This window comes from Schistocerca americana, chromosome 11, assembly GCF_021461395.2.
Source record: "Schistocerca americana isolate TAMUIC-IGC-003095 chromosome 11, iqSchAmer2.1, whole genome shotgun sequence".
Taxonomy (NCBI): Eukaryota; Metazoa; Arthropoda; class Insecta; order Orthoptera; family Acrididae; genus Schistocerca; species Schistocerca americana.
The window spans coordinates 38,531,702-38,555,356 of NC_060129.1; the positions used below are offsets into that span (position 1 = coordinate 38,531,702).

The following is a 23,655-nucleotide window of genomic DNA, read 5'->3' on the forward strand; positions in this document are numbered from 1 at the left end:
TTTACAAAGTGTATACTGACGTACCCAAATTTTATTGTGCAAAACCAAGAGACTCGTAAAATTTGAAATTTTTCCGGCGAATCAACTGTTCAAAAAGATTTCGGGGTTGCAGCCGGTCTTCGTAAACTTCATTGCACGATATTTCAGCTGGACAACTGACAGTCATCTTCAGGTGCGATATTGTACTTTTTCAGCAGCTCACTTTAGAATTCACTTCAGAATATCATATCACCTAAGCCAGATATTGTAAAGGCCAGCATAGCATTTTGTTATGCACATACGGTTTTACATTTCTGTTATTGCAAAGTGAAGTGAACTGAGGCTGACCAAACTCAGTTACACTTTAATTATAAGTTACTTACAGGATCCCTTCACCTACGTCTCATACATCTTTTCGAAAGTATGAATGATGAGCAACTCTAGATGTCAGTCGAAACAGTGATTCCCTACAGTTAATTTTTATCCTTTCGTTTCTCATTAAGTTTCAGCTTCTGTGCCCAATTGTTGTAGTGAGGTACATATGCCGCTACATAAGTGCTGCTTTGGTGTATCAAAGCCAAAGGGCAGCACTGAGACCTTGCAAAGTTACAGCAGAGGCCAGTATTTATTCAATAACTAAACAGAATGGGTAGGGAGAACGCCCCCCATACCTACCTGCACATACTTGTGAGTCCTTCTTTTGTAATTTGATTCTGCTAAAGGGTAGATGTCTTACGCCAAGGGTTTTCAGATTAGCTAGTACCACAGGCCACAAACTCCTCACTATGACTATGTGAGGATCGCAGCAAGGGAAGAAAATTCGATGTCATTTGTTTCACAAAGATTCATTTTAATTATTTTTTATGCTTTTGTTATTATAATACATGTTTAGTGGGCTAATGACATAAAGTGAAGAATTTCACTGACGCAAAGCATGTACTCTATAATGCCCAACCCACTGACAACTAAACAACGCTGTTCCCCCACAGGCCCACGTGCAGCTCTTGTCACAGGAACTGCTCTGTTGTGGAAGTGTGCCACTTCAGAAATAATTTCCAGTAAAATAAGTTATTATATCGAATGTGGATTCCTCTGCCGCAGTACCAGCTGTATTGGCGTGACTCAAAAGTTGTACAAGGGCTGAGCCACTCCTTTCCTGGCAAGAGTGAAAGGTAGGTAATAAAATTTACTAGAATGAACAGTGAGCGGTGTGCCACCATCATATCAATTGTGAGAGCTGCGGTTTGTCCATACCTGGTTTAGGCCATCTGCAACAGTTGTTTTCGTGTTTTGTCTCTGTTACGGAGCAGAAGACACAACCTTGATGTTCTTGAGATGGGGAACTCCACCTTATGAAGCGTCCAAATGTAACCTACGCTAGTGCTATAATCACAGACTGTAGTGATAACTCCCAACTGCCTTTGACACATAATTCTTTGACTGTAATTATGTCTCAGTGGACCTCGTGACAAACATTAGTTCTATTCTACCCTCAAGGCACATGGCATGCTTTACGTTGCGGAAGCTCGTATAGTCCCACGAACACAGTGACAGGATTTGATGCTGAGGTTTGATGAGTTTTTCCTAAGGATATAATGTTTCATTGTTGGTATCACAATGCTGAAAGCCTTCTACTGTCGTGCCTCTTCCACAAATGATACATATTTGTTCTCCAGAAATTATTATTTTAGACGAAGCTTTAATTCTGTCTGAAGAGAAAACTGTAACTGGTAGCAATGTAAAAAGGTAATTGATGTTTAACAATTTGAATTATAACAATACCTGCTGAAAATGAATTGATCAGACGCTATAAAAACAAGCTTAAATTAAAGAACCGCTACAGTGGGATACTCAGGTACACAGATAAAATATTTTTACATGAAACGACTACATCAGATAGCTCTCTCATGTGCTATGAACTGTAACCAGATGTACAACTTCACTGCTCCACCTTGCAGAAATTTATATGAATAATAAATGAGTGGCCTATGTAAGTAGCCTATGTGGTGCAAAGCATTATCTTACCCCTTAAAAATGAAACACATTAATTAATTAATTAATTAATTTAAGCTTGTTAAATTTACAACTACCTCATTAACATCAATAACGGGAGAATTTTAATAACAGGAACAACAGTTATACACAAAACGTAAATGAGTAACATGCATCAGAAATTACTTTTCTACTTTTACATTTTAATGAGGGGCCGTTTTTTTATCTTCGAGTGGCACTTGTATCATCTTCCAGTAAACTTAGTTCAATCAAGTAATTCCAAACGAAGCGAACTGCAGTTCTGCAAAGGACACAATGTACGACGGTGAGTCAAAATTATCCAAATCTTCCTAAAAATAACACTTTCGCTGTAGTCTGTGAAATCGTACTTACCATTGGTACTACTATGGTGGCATGCAATTCACTTGACCGTTATCGCAACTGAAGTGAGCTGGCAGTGGCAGCGTAAAAATATCCCCTCCATTAGCAATATGCACAAACGAAGAGCAAGGAGTAGACATACGATTATTTACAATGAAATGTACACCCTTAGCTGCTTACAGTCGTTCACATACTTCAACGGGGACAGATGAAAATGTGTGCCCCGACCAGGATTCGAACCCGGGATCGCCTGCTTACATGACAGACGCTCTATCCATCTGAGCCACCGAGGGCGCAGGGGATAGCGCGACTGCAGGGATTTATCTGTGGCACGAATCCCGCGAAACCCACATATAGTATATATAAATATATAATTAAGGCTCACCGGCCACTTGACCATCTTCTTCTCCTGTGCGAATGCACAAACAGTGCCCGAACTCTTACGGGAATCGGCAACACGCTGCGAGTAATGAGTATAATGGGCGGGGGCACTACGAATGTAGTGCGGGACAATACGTTGAGAATGTGGGTTTCGCGCGAGGCGTGGCAGAGATAAATCCCTACAGTCGCGCTATCCTCTGTGGCCTCGGTGGCTCAGATGGATAGAGCGTCTGTCATGTAAGCAGGAGATCCCGGGTTCGAATGCCGGTCGGGGCACACATTTTCATCTGTCCCCGTTGACGTATGTCAACGCCTGTAAGCAGCTAAGGGTGTACATTTCATTGTAATTTCAATCTAACGAGCTGCTTGGTCACCGATTGTGTCTGTTCTTTCGGACATGTGCGAAAGAACAGATACCATCTTAGTAAATATATACGATTATTTGATCATAAGGAGTGAAAGGGGCTGTAATTCATGGTAGACTGTTAACACAGTACAGGGACAGTACATTGCCCTGGTCAAGTTCTTCCAAGTGGGTCGAGAAGTTCGAATGAAGTTGGAAAAAAAATGGCTCACAAACAGGAAAAAGGACGCCTGTCAAGATCCACAAGGGCCGACAAAATGGAGCAAGCTCAATTGACAGTTTTGACGAACAGGCGTATTACTATCGATGGCATAGCGTCTACACTGAATATCAGTCATTGTTCTGCCAGTACCATCATCCGTGATGAACTTGGCTTCCATAAGTTTGTTTGTCATGGACGCCGTGACAGCTCACTGAAGAACACAAACTTAGGCATCTTGAGGTCAGTCAATACTTACTCGACCTTTATAGCAGGAGGTCGAGCCATTTTTGGAAATAAAAGCTATGCATGATGAAACGTGTGCTCATCACTATGAGCCACTATCAAAATGCTAGAGTATGGAGTGGAAGAACAGTTTTGACGAACAGGCGTATTACTATCGATGGCATAGCGTCTACACTGAATATCAGTCATTGTTCTGCCAGTACCATCATCCGTGCTGAACTTGGCTTCCATAAGTTTGTTTGTCATGGACGCCGTGACAGCTCACTGAAGAACACAAACTTAGGCATCTTGAGGTCAGTCAATACTTACTCGACCTTTATAGCGGGAGGTCGAGCCATTTTTGGAAATAAAAGCTATGCATGATGAAACGTGTGCTCATCACTATGAGCCACTATCAAAATGCTAGAGTATGGAGTGGAAGAACCCAGAATCACCAGTGAAGAAAAAATTCTAGTCTGCAACATCAGCAGCAAATTTATGCAAAACGTATTTTGAGATGCAAAAGGAATATTACATGGGGAAGGGGAAAAACCTTCGACACAGTCTATTACTGTGCATTGTTGATCAACAAATTTAACCGTACACTACATGAATTTTTATTTTAGCGCAAAAAATATATATATGGTAGAAAATATTCACCAATGAATCGGAAAACTATTGAAAAAATGATATAACTCATTTAACAATGTGAAAGTCATTATTTATTGCTCGTTGCCATTTGGCAACATCATGTGTTTCGACATAACGCAGTCCCCAGTTGCCAAAACTCTTACAACAGCAAATCAAACAGGAAAATTAAGTAACAAATACATTTTATGGAACAAAGATTTTATAAGATTAACTTCTTATGGTTAGGATTCACAGTCATATAATATTTCTTAAACGCATCATAGTCGCCGTTGACTGTATAAACTATTTATTGTTACTATTGCAATTTCTGCCTTATGGCCATTTTCAAGTAACCTGCAAAAGTTACATTCTGTCAGAATATAAAACTGTCTGACATGAGTACATGTCGCCATCAAAATACATCTTTTTGAATGTGAGCGTCCCACAAGATCCGATGAGTACGACACTTATTACATAGTAATATGTTGTTAAATATATACTGAACTGTCGATGTAACCATCGTTCTAATAGTCTATCACACATACAAGTTCAGGTGCTGTGACAACATGTGGAGCGTTTACTGTAAATGTATTTTCACGCCAACTGACTTAGCTCCACATGTTGTCAGTGCACCTGAACTTGTATGTGTGATAGATTATTAGAACGATGGTTACATCGACAGTTCAGTATATATTTAACAACATATTACGATGTAATAAGTGTCGTACTCATAGGATCTTGTGGGACGCTCACATTCAAAAAGATGTATTTTGACGGCGACATGTACTCATGTCAGATAGTTTTATGTTCTGACAGAATGTAAATTTTGCAGTTTACTTGAAAATGGCCATAAGGCCGAAATTGGAATAGTAACAATAAATATTTTGTACAGTCAACAGCGACTGTGGTGTCTTATAAGAAATTTGATTTTGAATTTGAATTTTATATTATTGATCTCAGTGGCATTTAAAGCAGGATAGTTCTGTCAAGTAAATCTGAAAACTTTAAAATCACAGTACGTGATATTTAGTGAAGCAGTTACCTTTCTTGTTAGGAGACAGCTCCACGTTACATTTTTCACATTTAATAATTGTGTAACCTTGGCAATTTTCACTTTTGCACATCTGTTTTTTATCTAAATAAACAGTCCAGTGTCCAACCTGATCGAATCTGAAATTTTTAGATGGATGGTGTGACGCTGTCTTCTTATTTGCTGGTGGTTTCTCTATAAAAGTTGGCGTTCCTCTCTTTGGTGTAGACCTGAAACTAATTTTGAACAAAGTTTCAGCCAGTTCAGTCCTAAAATTCGCTAATTGGAGCTCCTTAGCTGGGTTGCAGATGGGATGCTGTTGATTGTGGCTACATCAACAAGATGGTAAAATATTCGAAACTACCACTTCTTACTACACATTATGATTCTGTATCTGCCAATGAGGCTGTCTAGAAGATCCACTCCACCCCATATGCTTGTTACAAATTTGCACAATTTTTGGACAAGATACAAAAATATGTTCCTTACTAGTTGTATCATATGTCTTTACATTGCTTACAGGGTCACTTCCTACAAACGTGGATAACAACATGACTGCCTTGCTGTACTTCCAGAGTACATTTGATATCTGTGTTTCTTCATAATTTCCAATAAACTCAAGTATTTTACCCCTTTCCTCTTTAATCAGGGATTTGTCGTCTGGGAGTTTCTTTTTGTGAACTCTATTTCTGCTAACAGTTCCTAGAAATAAAATGCTTCTTCCCTTTAAATAAAGCATTAGCGGTATTGATGTGTAACAATTAGCACAGTAAATTTTGTCATTTAGATTCTCTGGTACATTCCGGCATAATCTAACAACCACATAGCTGTTGGCAGCAAAATCCGGCTCTGCATCATTCTTGTCCCATTCATGTTCATGTCCTGTATAAATCTCTATTTTGTAAGCATACCCAGATACGCCACAAAGTAAAAACAGTTTACAGCCACATTTATGGTGTTTATCTGGCATGTACATTTTGAGGTGGTGCCTGGCTTTGGTAACACACATCTGTTCATCTACAGTTAATGACTCCTCCATTGGAACTGAACCAAATTTTTCATTCATGTGCGTAAAAATAGGTCTTATCTTTCTGAGCTTGTCTTCTCCATTAGTATTTGCTAAATTGTCTTGAACGTGTAAGAAGCGCCCCACTTGCTCAAATTTATTGACAGTAATGTTGTCCTGTACAAGTGATGGGCCCACAACGTTATTCCAATACATGCTCACATTCTTCAGTGTTACAACAGAAGAGAGGATACAAACACCTAAAAACTTTTTAATATATTCTACGGTTACATTGCTGGGCTTCGAGAAATTCATCTGGGTCCTATAAGGCGTAGATTCGCGTGAAATCAACTCTAAAATATTTTAATTGAAAAACTACGAAAAGAAGTCATATGGAGCTCATCTGGTAAAGCTTCTTTTCCAAGAAAAGGTTGCTCTACATACTTCATCTCTCCTTTCTTCCCCAACACATCTCGTGTTTTCTTTATCTATGATGTATTGTTCTCACCTTGTGCAGATATTGCAGCAGAACCGCCTCTCGTACTTGCAGTTGTAGTCCCTGCTGCAATTAGCGAGGTGTCTGCATTGATTGACTGCCCAGCACAACCAGAATCATTTGAAGTCACACTGGATTCAATAAGATTAACAGTTTCACTGTGTGATTTCAAGAAATTATTGCTGGTGTCACATATTTCATATTTATCACCACTGTCATCTTCACTTTCACTCGGAACTGGTATTAAAAACAAAATTTCTTTTGTCAACTCCTTTAATCGTCCATCGCCATCCACAAAATAAACTCTTTCAGGATTCATGATACCTAATTGTATAGAAGAAAGAGCATCAATTCACTGAAATTGCAGCGTCAGCGTCAGTGCTGCGTGCAAGCTTTCTAAGCAAGTACGCGGCAATGCTAAAACTGAATACATAGTGTTGCCAAACGGCAACGCGTAACTTTCTTTGCACAGAAACTTACTTTTAAGGAAAAAATTAGTGTTTAACATGTTTTCTACTCTTATTGGATCTCTGTAACGTGATAATTTTTTTTTTTTACTTGACAGAAGTTGTGTCACTTTATAATTAATTTACGTAATTTAATGCTCAACAGGGAGTAAAATTCACTGGAGCGCTCTTCGTTTCATTTCTCCTCAATTCAAGATTGTGCTGCCATCTGTGAAGGAAACGATCAACTAAATTCTTAGAATAGACCCAATGTATACTGTATGCATAGTGTTGCCATCTAGCAACAAGAAGTACGCCCGAAAAACGTTACGAAAATTAGCGTTGCAAAATGGCAACAACATGCAGTGTAGGGTTAAACCAGCAATTCGCAATAAAGGATGAGGTATTTTGTGATGGTAAGTTTTACTGTTACACAGTAACGCTCATCCTCACATGGCTCGCCTCGCCCTTGACACAATCCAGAAATTGTGTTTCGAGCCACTGGAACATACACTGTAGCCGAGATCATTCTCCATCAGACTTCTATTCATTTGGGCCGCTGAAAGAATCTTTGCGAGGTCACCGATTTTCTTCAGACACACAGGTGCTAGAAGTGGTGCATCACTGGCTTCACAACCAACTGCAAATCAGTGGCTTCACAACCACAGCAAACCAGTTTGGCAGACATACACAAGCTTGTGGACGGTTGGACCAAATGCATTTCAAAGAAAGAAGACTACACGTACTGAAAAGTAATGCGTAAATCAAATTGTATTTTTGAAGTAAATGGAGTGTCTCATCAAAAGTCCGAATAAGTTTTGACTTTCCTTTATAAAACTGTACCCTCGTCATTTATGTTCCAATCTGGACTCCAGTGAGCAACGACGTTGGTCAACCCTGTATTGACTCCTGCTTGAAAGTTAAACAGGACAATTCAGACAGAACTGCCAGTCGTGCTGAACTCATTTATGGAACAGATATGTCAGCTACTATCCTCTGCCTAAAATTTTTATTAATACTTCTAGGTTGCTTACATGACAGAAATGTTAGCTTTGCTACAACGGTATGATATTTTTTTAAAATTAATAGCTTGAGCTTCAGTTACTGTGTAATTCCGACACAGTGAACTATGTACTTCCTGTAGCGTATCGACTGTATTCGGTAAAAAAAACGTCAGAGCTGCAACAGAGACAGCCGCAGGTGGGAGCGTAATGCATTGTAAAGCAAAACTCGGCCAAGTGGCGTTGTGAAGCAGAGCCATCTGGGCGCCGTATAGCAACCGTCGGTTGTGAAAACACGCTTGACCTCTTAACAACAAATAATGCTGAGTTAACATTGAGCATCAAACGGATATAGGGATCGGTGAACACAGGGCTGTTGTAGTGAGACTGAAAATTGTAACCCCGAATTCTTCCGAAAATAAACGAAAAATATACCTATTCAAAAAAGCAGATAAAAATCCACTTGACGCCTTCCACTCCTTTCAAATTAATAATATAAGTGCAGACCAGATGTAGCTTCAATTCAAAGAAATAAGAAATAGTATCGGCAGCAATTGAGAGATTTATACCAAATAAATTAACAAACGACGGAGCTGATTCTCCTTGGTAGACAAAATGGGTCAAAACATTGTTGCAGAAACAACAAAACAAACATTCCGAATTTAAACAGACGCAAAATCCCCAAGGTTGGCGATCTTTACCAGAAGCTCGAAATTTGGCGCGGACTTCAATGAGAGATACTTCTAACAGTTTCGACAACGAAACTTTGTCTCGAAACCTGGCAGAAAATCCAAAGAGATTCTGGTCGTATGTGAAGTATTTTAGCGGCAAGACACAATCAATGCCTTCTCTGCACGATAGCAATGGAGTTACTATCGAAGACAGTGCTGCAAGAAGAGAGTTACTAAACACAGCCTTCCGAAATGCCTTCACAAAAGAAGACGAAGTAAATATTCCAGAATTCGAAACAAGAATAGCTCCAAAATGAGTAATGTAGAAGTAAATATTCTCGGAGTAGTGAAGCAACTTAAATCACTTAATAAAATCAGGTCTTCTGGTCCAGACTGTATACCAATTAGGTTTCTTTCAGAGTATTCTTATACATTGTCTCCATAGTTAATAATCATATACAAACATTCACTCGACGAAAGATCCGTACCCAAAGACTGGAAAGTTGCAGAGGTCACACCAATATTCAAGAAAGGTAATAGGAGAAATCCACTTAATTACAGGCCCACATCATTAACATCGATATGCAGCAGGATTCTGGAACATATGTTGTGTTTGAACATTACGAATTACCTCGAAGAAAACGGTCTATTGACACACAGTCAACATGGGTTTGGAAAACATGGTTCTTGTGAAACACAACTAGCTCTTTACTCGCATGAAGTGTTGAGTGCTATTGACAAGGGATTTCAAATCGATTCCGTATTTCTGGATTTCCGGAAGGGTTTTGACACTGTACCACACAAGCGGCTCGTAGTGAAATTGCATGCTTATGGACTATCGTCTCAGTTATGTGACTGGATTTGCGATTTCCTGTCAGTGAGGTCACAGTTCGTAGCAATTAACGGAAAGTCATCGAATAAAACAGAAATGATTTCAGGCATTCTCCAAGGTAGTGTTATAGGCCCTTTGCTGTTCCTTATCTATATAAAGGATTTGGGAGACAATCTGAGCAGGCGTCTTCGGTTGTTTGCAGATGACACTGTCGTTTATCGACTAATAAAGTCATCAGAAGATCAAAACAAACTGCAAAACGATTTAGAAAAAAATATCTGAATGGTGCAAAAAGTGGCAGTTGACCCTAAATAACGAAAAGTGTGAGGTCATCCACATGAGTGCTAAAAGGAACTCGTTAAACTTCGGTTACACGATGAATCAGTCTAATATAAAAGCCGTAAATTCAACTAAATACCTAAGTATTACAGTTACGAACAACTTAAGTTGGAAAGAACGCATAGAAAATGTTGTGGGGAAGGCTAACCAAAGGCTGCGTTTTATTGGCACGACACTTAGAAAATGTAACAGACCTACTAAGGAGACTGCCTACACTACGCTTGTCCGTCCTCTTTTAGAATACTGCTGCGCGGTGTGGGATCCTTATCAGATAGGACTGACGGAGTACATCGAAAAAGTTCAAAGAAAAGCAGCACGTTTTGTACTATCGCGAAATATGGGAGAGACTGACACAGAAATGATACAGGATTTGGACTGGAAATTATTAAAAGAAAGGCGTTTTTCGTTGCGACGGAATCTTCTGACGAAATTCCAATCACCAACTTCCTCCTCTGAATGTGAAAATATTTTGTTGACGCCAACCTACATAGGGCGGAACGATCACCACGATAAACTAAGGGAAATCAGAGCTCGTAAGGAAAGATATATGTGTTTATTCTTTCCACGCCAGTACGAGGTTGGAATAATAGAGAATTGTGAAGGTGATTCGAAGAACCCTCTACCAGGCACTTAAATGTCATTTTCAGATTATCCATTTAGATGTAGATGTAGATATCGACTTTGCAGTACGCTAGAGGATGATGGAAGCCTTTACTCAATTGCAACTATGGGAGAGTCTAGAGTCCGTGCCTTAAGCGTTTAAGTTCTCAGCCATTCCGATTCACATACTAAGTGACTCTCGTCTCAGTATCACAGCCTAAACCATGAGCCTGTGACACCCAGAGCGACATCCCAGAGTGCAGTATGGGGTCCGCTGTTCGACCTCGAGAATGGGCAGCCTGCCGTGAGTCACAAGGGAGCCGCTCGCTCTGTGAGTAACAGTTTTAGAAGTAGAGGATGAGGCAGAAATAGCTTCAGGCCCACCTACAGTCCGTCCCAGTAAGACTGGATGCTACGAAATCGTATGCAGAGGGGTAATAGTTGGAAAGACAGGTCGCTGGATATTTTTCATGATACTTAGAAACGGTCGCAGTGTCAAAATAGCGGGCAGAAACAGTGGCACAAGGTCTTTTGAATAACAGGATACTGAATTTTGTATTGCGGGAAACAGTAACAACAAAATGGTTCAAATGGCTCTAAGCACTATGGGACTCAACATCTGAGGTCATCAGTCCCCTAGACTTAGAAACTACTTAAACCTAAGGACATCACATACATCCATGCCCGAGGCAGGATTCGAACCTGCGACCGTAGCAGGCGCGCGGTTCCGGACTGAAGCGCCTAGAACCACTCAGCCACCGTGGCCGGCCAATAACAACAAACCAGGCAACGAACTCCATGACAGATGTATTCAGGAACCTGTGTAAGTTACTGAACGTGAAGAAGTTAAGAACGAGCTGTCTCCATCGACAAGCCAATGGAAAAAGTGAAAGAGTGCACAGGACGATCAGGAAGATGCTTAGATACTACAGTGACCCACATCAAACCAACCAGGATGTCTATTTGAAGTACATTGTCTCTGACTTAAAGCAGCATGCAAATCCAGGATTATGGCTATATGAAATAGCATATGGTCGTAAAATGACATCACCATTTGACATATTGAAAGCAAAGAAAGGGAAGCCTAGAGAGTATGTTAAGCAATTTGCCAGAGCGATAACGGAAACTTGGAATACAGTAGAAATGGCAAATACACGAACTCTAGAGAAAAAGGAAGAAGCAGTGGGCTGTACAGCAAGAATGCCACAGTATAAGGTTGGTCAGCAGGTAATGCTGTCAACTTCATATACACCTAAGGAAAAGATGAAGAAGCTTTTTGCAAAGTATCAGGGGCCATACCAAGTGGTAGACACTACGTCACCAATAAATGTCAAGATTCAGTTGTCGAGGAGACCGATAATTGTGCGTGTAGGGCGGCTGAGAGCTTTTCGAGGGAGTACGGAAGTTATTCCAGGGATAGGAATGTGAACCACAAAGGTAGAGTGAGGCGAAAGCTATCAGAAGAGGAAAAAAGGAGCTGTGAAATAAACAGTGATGAAGAACCAGTATGGATTAAGGCATAGGAAAAAGAAATTGATATTTTTTTAGGTTATGTATACATTTAGTGCAGTTAGTATAAGCAGCTTTGGAGCAGCAAAGAATTAAAGGGGGAGAGTAGTAATAGGTACTCGTGCTCATAGGTGAGGTTTGGAGAAGGACGTATTGAATAACACACGACTACTACAACTGAACTGAGAAGTAAAGCGGTATACCTGGGCTGCAGAAGAGGCACTTAATCAGAATAACAGGGAACTACAAACTAAAGTGGAAGTCTTAGAAAGGGACAAAGTGGTAGCAGTTCGCGAAGTTAGTGTTTGGCAAGCACAAAGGAAAGTGAGAAAACTGTAGGAAGCTATGTAGCAGGCTGCAAGGGGTCGGTCAGAGGTAAATTTGTTGTTCGCAGAGCAGTATTTAAAGGGTTTAACTAAAGCACACAAGGAACTACAACCGGAGTTGACGTACGTTTTAGATTCCAAGCGCAAAAACTCAGCTTTTTATTTCGAGATGACCACAGTACCAGTGAGAACTGACGAAGCGAAAGTTTATATTTCCGTTTCTATACCAGTAACGGGGAAACAAGCACATCATAACTACTATAGTTCATCCAAATCCTGTAATTTGGGGAGTTTGAAGAAATTTGTAAGAGTAAAAATGCAGCAACTGCAGTTAATTGCAAAAGACAAGGGAAAATATGTACAAATGGAGGAGGGAAAGTTACAAAACTGCGACTGAGGGAAAATCACAGTCTGTCCAAATATGATCATAAGAGGGAAGCAGGATTCCTGCACAGTGAAATTGCTAATGGGACAAAGGGAACTAAGAGAATGCAATAAAGAAGTACTCGAGCCAGAATTGCACTTTCAGCGGCTCTAGGAGCATTGGTTGTACTCTACCTTTAACACGATGGTAGTAACGTCTAGTCGTTTCGATCAGGGGAAGCTTACACCAGCGAAGAGGCTAGAACTAAACGGAAGGGATTTGTCATTAACTGGAACAGCGAGCGAGATAATGGGGCCTACTCTCTGTTTGCCTGACACGATTTCAGGGATAACTCAGCTGAATATTTCAGAGCCTCACTTGCATTGGCCAGAAGAGCTCACGGAACTGCTACCTGCCGGAAATCTAAGCAGTTCAAATCAAACTCTAGGGTCGGAATTAACGCAGTCTATAAACACATTTCTGAACCGACAGGAGGGAAGCGACTCCCTGGAAACCTTATTGCAGCATTTAATTCATATCGGGAAAATCAGTAGAGGAAAGAGACAATATTGACTATTGTCCTATCAACCACTAGAGCAGCACTTGTTTTGCCCAGTGTAGTCCTTGTAGTGGCACACAGAAGACGAAGCACAAGACTGAGCTTGGACCCAGCCATTATTCACATCCAAGTGGATTAGATACCCAGAGCATAAAAGAAACAGAATATAGCTGAACGCACAGGAGGATAGTGTTAAGAATAGTTGGTTCATTTTAGCTTCTAAGTTGGGCATAGAGCGTTAGAGGTAATTGTGCGAAAAGCCTATAATGAAACAAGCTCCAAGGTGTTTGAGTTAAGGCCCAGGACAAGGGACGCTGTAGCAATTTGTAAGATTAAGTGATCGGGTTAAAGGAAACAATTGTTAGAATAATTCTTAAGAAACGAAACAGGGCTGACAGAGCAAGTTGCCTGGAACTGTTGTGTGAAGGATAGTCTAGATTGGTTGACCTGAGAGACGGAATTTGATAAAAAGGAGGGCAGTCTAGCGTAATAGAAGGGCAGTCTAGCGTATGGACAGTATTTGGTCATAAAATACTATGGAGCGCAAGTCATTAGCAACAGAGACAGCCGCAGGGAGACGAGAGTGTTACGTGTTGCAAAGCAAAACACGGCCAAGTGGCATTATGCACAGTATAGAAACATGACACTGCAGTAAACTAGCGGAAGGATGGAAGGCTCTCCTCATTTGCCACCACGAAAACGTTTAGAGTACATGCCTTAAGTTGTAAACGAACATAGTCTACAGCATGTAAGTGCCCAGCCATTCGAGTAGTAAATGATTCTTGTCTTAGAATCACAGCTTAAACCATGAGCCTGTGACACACAGAGTGCAGTAAGGACTCCACTGTCCTACCACAAGACAGTGCAGCCCAGTCTGAGTCACGAGGAAGCCGCCCACTCACTGGAGGAAGTTCACTGCCGTCATCAGCTGCGCCGTCACGCTGTCTTCTTGATCAGAGCCAGAGATGTCGCTGACAGTGTCTTTCGAGTGACACCACGCTCGGCCCCGCTCTTCATGATCTCAAAGATGACAGATGTCAACTCTTTTGCATAAGAGCAACTGGACGCCTCCACCAAGCTTTTCCCGATGTATTATTGCCCAGGGCCAGAATAAAGAATATAGTATAACAAATCTACTTTCATCCTGATGTCTCATTTTACTCTCAACACTCTTAAGGCTCATTTAACATTCCAACGATGCATTATGCCATGAAGTGCAAGATAAGAATTTTTGAAAATGTGAACGATATTCCTCCACTTATGGTGCCTGCTATATATATTTCGACAGAAAAGCATCCAAAAAAGGGCAAGAACATCACATAATGGTGATGCCAGTAATGAACTGTTACTCATAACGAGATTCGTATTAGTCTTATTCTCTAAATACCGCTTTAAAATGTACAGTACTTATGGTAATTTTACCACGAAAATTAATACTGACAACAACTCCAATCCAATTTGTCATTTTAAGTATCTATTTTAGTACTGCCTTGAGGGTTACTTTATTTCATTTCCGCTGAGTAACTTCATACTGATATCTTCAGTGTAGAGATTGTTAAAACTGTAGAGTTATGAGGCAAAATTTAACATTCATAGTGAGCTGTTACATTAGAAGTGTGTGAATTAGGGGTCGTGTTTTTTGTACTTGGGAATTTATAGTTATATTTATTGTTTCAACATGACATTACTGAGAAAACATTTCCATTTGTCTTTTTACTTAAGTACACTACCCACTAATAGTGTTGTATTAACAAAGACTGAAGCAAAAATGTGGGTACAAATAACTGTGCACAATAATGTAACAACATTACATTAAGAAAAACTACAAAAAACTATGCAGTGGAACTCCCAGTCAGTCAAAATTTATTATCACATGAACAAAGAAATACACCAAAAATAGCGATCAGATCAACATTATTTAAATAGCTAAAACTTACTGTAACACTTGAGACAGCAGCCAGTATTACATTGCAAGAACAAAAACAATAAAATGTAAATATTAATCATGTTTAATTAAATCCAAATGCACTTGTATTAAATTTATTTTCCAAAAAGAAATGCACAATCAGGTTTCAAGATAACAGTCCCATCTTTAAGTCACCTGAAAAATTACTACTAAATGTGATGGTCAAACATATGCTGATGGAAAAAATTGTAACACCTAAAATAAATAATGTAGGCTATTGAATTTCTGGAATACATTGATCTAGGTAGCTTATTTATTAATATTGCAAGATCACAGGTTAATGTAAGTGCATCAAAATCCATTGCAAATGTGAAATGCTAGAACACTAATAACCACTGTAATCGCCAGAATGTTGAATGCAAGCAAGCAAGCGACAGGTGTCGGATGTCAGTCTGTGGGATGGAGTTCAGTGCCTGTTGCACTTGGTCGGTCAATACACGGTTGGTAAATGCTTTTGTGGGTGACACTGCGGTCGTCATCCAATAATGTCCCATATGTGATCGACTGGAGACAGATCTGGTGATTATGCAGGCCAAGGCAACATGTCAACACACTGTAGAGCACTTTGGGTTGCAACAGTGCTATGTGAGCAAGCGTTATCCTGTTTGAAAGACACCTCTTGAAGCGCTATACATGAATGGCAGCACACTAAATCGAATCAACAGACTGACACACAGATTTGCAGTCGGCTTGCATGGGATAACCATGAGAGTGTTCTTGCTGTCATACGAAAACAAACCCTTGGCCATAACTCCAGCTGCAGGTCCTGTATGTCTAACAAGCAGACTGGTTGGTTGCAGGCCCTCAACTGGCCACCTTCTAACCAACACAAAGCTATCACTGGCACCAAGACAGAACCAGCTCTCATCAGAAATCACAAGAGATCTGCACCCTGCTCTCTGATGAGCTACTGCTGACACTACTGAAGTCGCAAATGGCGGTGGTCTGAGGTCAGTGAAATGCATGCTACAGGGCAGATGGTTCAAAGCTGCCAATGAAATCAGTGTGGTGGTAAATGGTGCTTGTATTTCTACTGCAGATACAGTATGATGGCCCAGAACCATACGCCAAACATGATCATCTTTTCTCTCATTAGTGCCGCATAGCAATCTGGAGCCTGGTCTACTTAGGACCATACATTCCCATGACCACCGATATCAGCAAACATGTCCAGTGGCAGCATTCCTGTCACGTATTTCAGCAATATCACAGAAGGAACATCCAGCGTCTCATAGCCCTGTCACATGACCTTGTTCAAACTCAGTGAGGTGTTGGTAATGGTGTCCTTGTTGCCTTAAAAGCATTCTTAGCTAACATCAACTCAAGACATCCAGCCTCAAAGGTAAGGAACAATCAAGACAATTACACTGTGTATTTCAAACAAATCTGATTTGGAATTTCGTAGTGGTGCTACTAACGCCACTCTTATGTGACTGGCGCGAAAGGTGAACAGACATCATATTTTAGATGTGGAAACACACCTACCAACTTTTGTTAATGTCATACAACTCTTTCTTGTTGTTGCGATCTTTTTTCAATCAGTTTACTATGAAACGCTAAGAAAAACAAAAAAAATTGTACTAACATATTGAGAAGAATACCTGAAAGGCACAGATAATATACACAGAAGACATCCAAAATGAGAAATATAGTGATTCTCTTGTACACGCCATGTAAGCAGAAAATACATCTAATATATTTCGTGGTTGCACAGAAAACTGTTCAGAGAACTAGGTCTATATAATACGTAAGTTAGCCCCATAAATAAAACATTGTAATCACGCCTACTGATGTCATAACAAAAACTAATCAAGGCCAAACAACCCATAAAACCAATACAAACTTACATGCTAATGGGTTAGGCTGTTCAGTAATATGTGCTCTCACACAGTGAGCTAACCAGACTTCCACACACTAACATTAAAAAACAGACAGTACAAAGTGCCTGCACATCCAGATGTCAGTTCATACATAATACATCCCCTTTATGTAAAGATTCTGACTTACCAATAGTGCATTCATGGACATACAGAACACCATAACAGCTGAACACCAAAATTAAAATGTCATCGTATGATGATCAATGTATTGGGTTGAGTGCACAATGGCTGGCATCTCAAGGAAAAACTGTAACCTAGTACCCCTGCTATCGTCACATCTAAAACGTCGTGATAAAGCACCATCACCAACACACTAAAACCGCCCGTTAACAAGAGATGCACTATTATTATATACAGGAACACCTGCAGTAAATCAATTGCACCAGTAACAGATGTGATAAAAAGTAAGTGGACATATGTCCTACAGTGCCAATAACAGGAGCTGATACCACCACACAACACCACTGGTAACGGCAGATACCACCATGTAACACCACTAATAATGTCAGATACCACACTGTATAAACACAAACAAAAGACTGTCACTGAGTTGTACCCAGTCTTAACTTTCAGAAAACTACTACCTCTTGGACCCAAACCTTAAATGAAGTTTTTCAAACCACCAACCTATAAAGATCACTGCTACAATGGCAATATCAATGAAATGCAGTTAACAGCTACATATTAGGAATGAATGTGTGAATAAGAACATACAAAGAAAGCAGAACCTTCAGCGAGGAAGCCTGTAAGCAACAAATGCATAATATAAGAACCAATCAATTGTGCTGTGGTGACAGGTCCACAACTGTCTGTAATACTTACTACATTTATTTAATTCATGCTGAGGAAAGCACTTGTACTACATATCATTTACACAGCAAAAATAGCCAGTGGCTTTCTCTTGTCCATATAATTACACATCAACATACATGAGTGCCTTAGCGCGAGCTCCAGAGAAAAAAGTCATGGTGGAAGTAAATGAAAAATATATGATAATTTAAATCTAAACGCAAAACACTGAGATTCTCTACCTTTTACAGAAAATAGGGTTTGTCTACTGGGATACACTACTTCAAAAATATTATTATAGATACGGAGCATTCTGTAAAGCCTTAATGCAGTTCGTTATCAACACTTTCTGGACAGTTGATTTTACATTTCATGATTCCAATTTATCCAAGATGTCAGTGTTCGGCATATAGGCCACTTGTGCTAGATACCTAAATCTTCCCTAACATCCTGTAAGTTTTGGTTATTGAGCGCTAGGTGGAAGGAAACGACTGACAGGATTATACACTGTTCCATGCTCCTTATATCTGATATGGAAGTCATAAGGTGAACCTATTGTTCTTCATGATGTATAAACCGTTGAGCATTTTTCTTGGGCATTTAAGGCTTCCGGTCACTGACCATTCATATCTGAGACTGGTCGACGTCAAGATACTCTGCAATATCTCTTCTTCTTATCGTCCACATCCTGCTCAAGGAGGATACTACCCTCTGATCCCTTATTCGTAACCCCTGTGCCAATATCCTGTTCTATTTGTTAACCACCTCCCAATGACAATCTCTCACCTGGGCCACATATCTAAAGGTATCTAGTTCTCTCTTTATCTCTCTATTGCTCAAAGGAATTTCCTGCACTCTATGGAGGATTGGTCTAAAGGCAACATGTTTAAGGAACGTGGGATGTCCAGAAGAACTTTGTGTCAAATTATCTGTTGTGGTGGTCATATGATAAACACGGATAAGGATTTTTCCTTCATTCAGAGAGATGTTTAAATCCAAATAGGGTGGCTTATCTTCCAGTGATAATTTGACATTAAATTTATTATAAGGATTTTGGCTATTAAGCACCTTAAATAAGTCATCTACCTGATCCTTATTACCATAGAAATCGCAATTATATCGTTAGTATACCCACTGTCTTGTCCTCAAACATCTTTGTTCAAAATGGGCCATGTGAGGCAGTGGCTGTGGGCGAGCCCTCGGCTAACCCCATATTTCATTTGTAAGCTTGTTCACCTAATTAGAAATAGGACTACCAATTATAGTTTGCTAAGAGCAGTAAAGTTTGCAGACGTCTTGAAAAGTAGTGCCTCCAAATTTTTTATTCTGTTCTCAATATCGGTTGAGATTTTATATGTCATGCATAGTACTCGGTCAACCTTCCCGCTCTTCTGACACAAGCTACAACCCTCTGCTACTATAGGGTTCCTAATTGTAGCGTGTAGCATGGCAGCGTGTAACACAACTATGTCAATGTGGAAAAATCCCTAAAAAACAGGACGCACGAATTCCAAGAGTTTGCCCACACATGGAGCATCCTCACATGGAGCATTTTCTCCTTCAGCATGACACAGCCAGACCACACACAAGGGCTGTGGCATCTGGAATAATCCGGCGCCTTGGGATCACTATCATCAGTCATCCTCCACACAGTCCTGTCTTGGCCCCATCTGACTTTCATCTGCTTCCAAAATAAAACACGCCTTCGAGGGCACCAATTTCTTAGTGATGACTTGTTTCAAGGAGAAGTAGGTTTGGGGCCCTGTCAACAAAGTATAAAATTTTATAGTGATACTATCAACAAAATGGTCTCTTGGGGGAGGAATGTGTTCATCGCCAGGGCAACTATGTTGAGAAACATGAAGGATAAATACGCATAATGTTAACAAAGTATGTTTCATTTAAAAAGCTTTAAGAGTTTTCACATAAATAAATTCTGAGGCAATATTCTACAGCACACCCCTTTAGTGATACAGGAGATTACTCTAAGACCCAAGATTATTGCAGATTATTGCCCATGAGTTCAGATGTTGCAATACATACTTTTTGTATCAAAGGACGCTAGTACCGCTCCTTTAGGTTCATTGCCTGCAGATGCTCAATAACTTCCTTCTCATTTTTAACTATATTCGATTTAAAAAAAAAGTCCTCGTTTAAGGATATCATTGAGGTACCTAGCCAGCTGACATACCAAACTATCAGTGCTGTTAATAATAGGTATTGAAGGTGTTATGACTCTTGATTATACCCATTAATGTGATGGCACTAATTCCACACCAGTCTGATACATTTACATGCTTTTCTGATCTGTTCCATGTATTAGCGAATAAGACCACATGTAACCAGTTATACATCGTTACCCACAATAAACGCCTCTCCCTTCTGTTTATACTCAACTTGAGACAGTGCAACAGTGGTTATACCCCTATCTGACCGAATACACAGGGCCACGTTCTCACCTAACTTCTCGTTTATAATTTTAACACGCTGTTGGTTATCGTTAATATGATAATAATAAAAGATATTGTAGACCAACGTATTGTAGACAAATCTTGGGTAAGGCAGACACGTGAATGAGCGCCTTAAACGGATATGGTCACCAGCCCACACTTTGGTCACATTCATATCATTCTGACAGCGAGAATGCTGACAGGATGATGCTTAGGTGAAGCGTTGCTGACAAGGGAACTCTTTTAGAAAACCCTCCAGCAACCAATCAGAGAGCTGCAAATGGTAATTTGCGGTCTGACCTGTCTCGCTCTTGGCAGCTAGCCCTCGACTGGATCATCTGTCCCTCTCTTGAGCAATATGCCCCCCAGTCTGTTAGTCGCCTCCCAAGCGCCACTTGTATCCGTTAGACGTTGATTTCAGAAATAAAAATCAAACAGTTGTTTTGAACCACAATCCACATGTCATTTTTGAAAAATTTCCTCGATTTTCATGCACTCCCAGACGCCCACATCCTAAAATTGCCTTGCTCTCACCAATTCCTGTACGCAGATGTCATCTGCAGGATTCGAATACACTGTCCATTTCAACATACGGATATTTTGTTTCGCCGATGGATGCCACGTCTCTGTTATTGAGCTTGCTGCAGGTCGTTAGCGCATAGTAACACTACACTGTCCTATACACGTGATGAGCTCGGCCAGACTACGCTGTGAATCGTTTTCCCAACTTTTCTTGTCATTCAGATGCGTCCACATACACCGCGCTGCGTGAAAACTCGTGTGGGCCGCTACTCCCCAACGTTCCGGCCACAGAGGCACATCCTCTACGCCGCACTGCCGCCAAATTGTCATGGGTGCCAGTCCCGCCCGAGCCACCGCATCCGTCGCTATGCCTTCATTCAGCGAGAGTTCCAGTGACCACCGTGGGTGGGTGCCACATTTTAGGGGGTCCTGGTCGTCGTCCCTGCTGTCGACGTGCCGTTACTGACGTCGATACAGGAATAATGTGAAGAACTGGCGCGAAGGGATGAAACTGAGCACAGAGCCTGTCGGACAGCTGCAAGTTTTTGAGGAACCCCTACAGCATCTGTAGCAACCATTGCAAGCAGCTCCCCTGCAGTCTCTTTTACGCTTACATTTTCGGGAAAGCAGAATGGAAGTGTTAAAGTGTTACTACTTTCTTATAGAATATTCACGATCTGTGGCATCTTTGGACTTGGCCGAATGGAGTTTTGCTAAACATACTGAGCTTAAAGTTGTCAGATGACAGACGTAAGTACGTTGAATATGTTTTTGCATTATAAGATGCAATAAAATTTGAAGCAATTCAGTTCAATTCAATTTAGTTCATTCCTACGAATTTTAGATCTGTTTTCTGGAAACTCTAAACAGGTCGTACATATTCGTTAATAATGGTGACACACAATGTTTCATATTATATATGTAGTAGTAAATAATGTTAACAGCAACCATTGGTAATATTAACGTAGAATTGAAACACAACATTTGAAAAATAAGAATTAATTTAAAAAATGAAAATAATGGGAATTAACTCAAGATCCAAGTCAATGACTTCTGTCTTAAGAACCTCAGGTTTGCCAACTAACTACAGCTACACCTACTTCTGAATCTATCGTTGCTACACTATTCTACATCACCCACATTGGTATGTGTATTACTCAACAATCCTCATATCAATACATACACGTGTGGCTGGTCCCTTAATTACATGTGTATGTGCCTGTTATTATCTATAACTGAGAAAATGCTTTTTGTGAACTGTTGACATTATTTTGATACTCACAACATCCACTTGATCTTGTAGACAGAAAGTTAAGCAGTTGCCTTTTCTATATCTGATGCGCTATCATACTGACTTTAGACCTAAAAATTTTGGTCACTTGCAATTGTTTGCAGATTGCTGTCTAATTATCCGCAATCTCTCTTTACCTGAAAAGGGGGACATCTGAGAACGACATGATCACCATGGTCTTCCTCTCTACATTCACAGATTCGTGTGTTACTACATACCACATGGTTCAGATGTTTGGGATATGGACCGTGCCCTCGACATCGTGCCCCATACCTCCTCGTGCAATTTCAATCTGTTCATCATGCTTGAAAATATGCGTTAAACACTCCTTGCAGTGCTCTTAGTGTCCCAATCACACTGCTATTCATCTAACTTACAGGCTCATAAATGTCTTATCCGTAATATGCAGTCATGTGATCTCCATACACATGATCATATTGCTCACACCCTAACCAAAACAGTGTTGCCCTGTAACATATCACGATACCCATCAGACATATCCGATTATCACCAATGAACCCTCTACAGATGTAGTGTAAAAAGCACATTGAGCTGCAGAAGTATGCTGCACTGAATTCGTCGCACTATTGTTTTGTTGCTCCCTAGTCTAAGATGATGTGTCAAGATGCTGGCAGTGAAGTCCACAATAGTGCCGAAGTTAGCTTCGTGATGTGACCACACCACATGATAATTTATAGTCAGCAGTCCAAGCATAGGCAACAATATGCATAATTTTGGCCGCTTTCTGAGTAACAGAATTTTAGTGATCTAGACAGTTTCTTTCCTCGACTAGAAGAAAGCCTAAATTCCTACTAGCAGTCATACATTTTGCAGGTATTCCGTCAAACCTCAGGGAAGGATCCCTACTACGAGAAAGCCTTCGCTTCAGAAGTATGTATGTGGTTTTATGAACAGCTATAGTCCGTTGTTGCTCTTGCACTGACGTTGCATCTGAGCAAGCATATCGCTCGCCTTTAGGCAAAGTCTTGTCCTGGAGTCTGCAGACACACCTACTAGGATGTCACCTGCGTATGCGACAACACCATCAATAGCATCTGCCCCAGATGTAACAGGGTTCAATACTAAGATCCCAAACCAGTAGACCACTTACAGAACTTTCAGGACGGCCCTTGGTAATTTTTTTATTACCTTTCTCTGATGCCCAGGCCTACGACTTAGTAGAGCACTATTCCGACAAATGAGAAGCCAGCTACTACAGAGACCATTTATCCACTTCATGGCACAAGCTAAATGAAGATTTTGCTGATCAAATACGAGCTGTGTCGGGTGACACATATGTGTTAGGGTGGGATGCCACATGTAATGACGTGTTAATTGAGGTAGCTAGAGCCAGAACAATTGACGTCTTCATATGTGGAATAAATCTGCAGATATGTAGTGAAGTGAAGGTGGCCTCGCCTACTTCA

General features: G+C 40.4%; 1 protein-coding gene and 1 non-coding gene across 2 annotated transcripts in view; one reads left to right on the forward strand and one right to left on the reverse strand.

Annotated features, from left to right (window-relative positions):
* LOC124554056 (zinc finger protein 729-like) overlaps positions 1-23,655 on the reverse strand; it is a 294,084-nt gene that overhangs the window by 137,836 nt on the left and 132,593 nt on the right. Inside the window, exon 7 of the mRNA XM_047128095.1 lies at positions 5,194-5,417. Coding sequence (XP_046984051.1) covers positions 5,194-5,417 — 224 coding nt within the window. The remainder of the gene's footprint in view (positions 1-5,193; positions 5,418-23,655) is intronic.
* Positions 2,936-3,009, forward strand: Trnat-ugu. The gene has a single exon. It is a non-coding gene; the product is annotated as a tRNA-Thr (tRNA).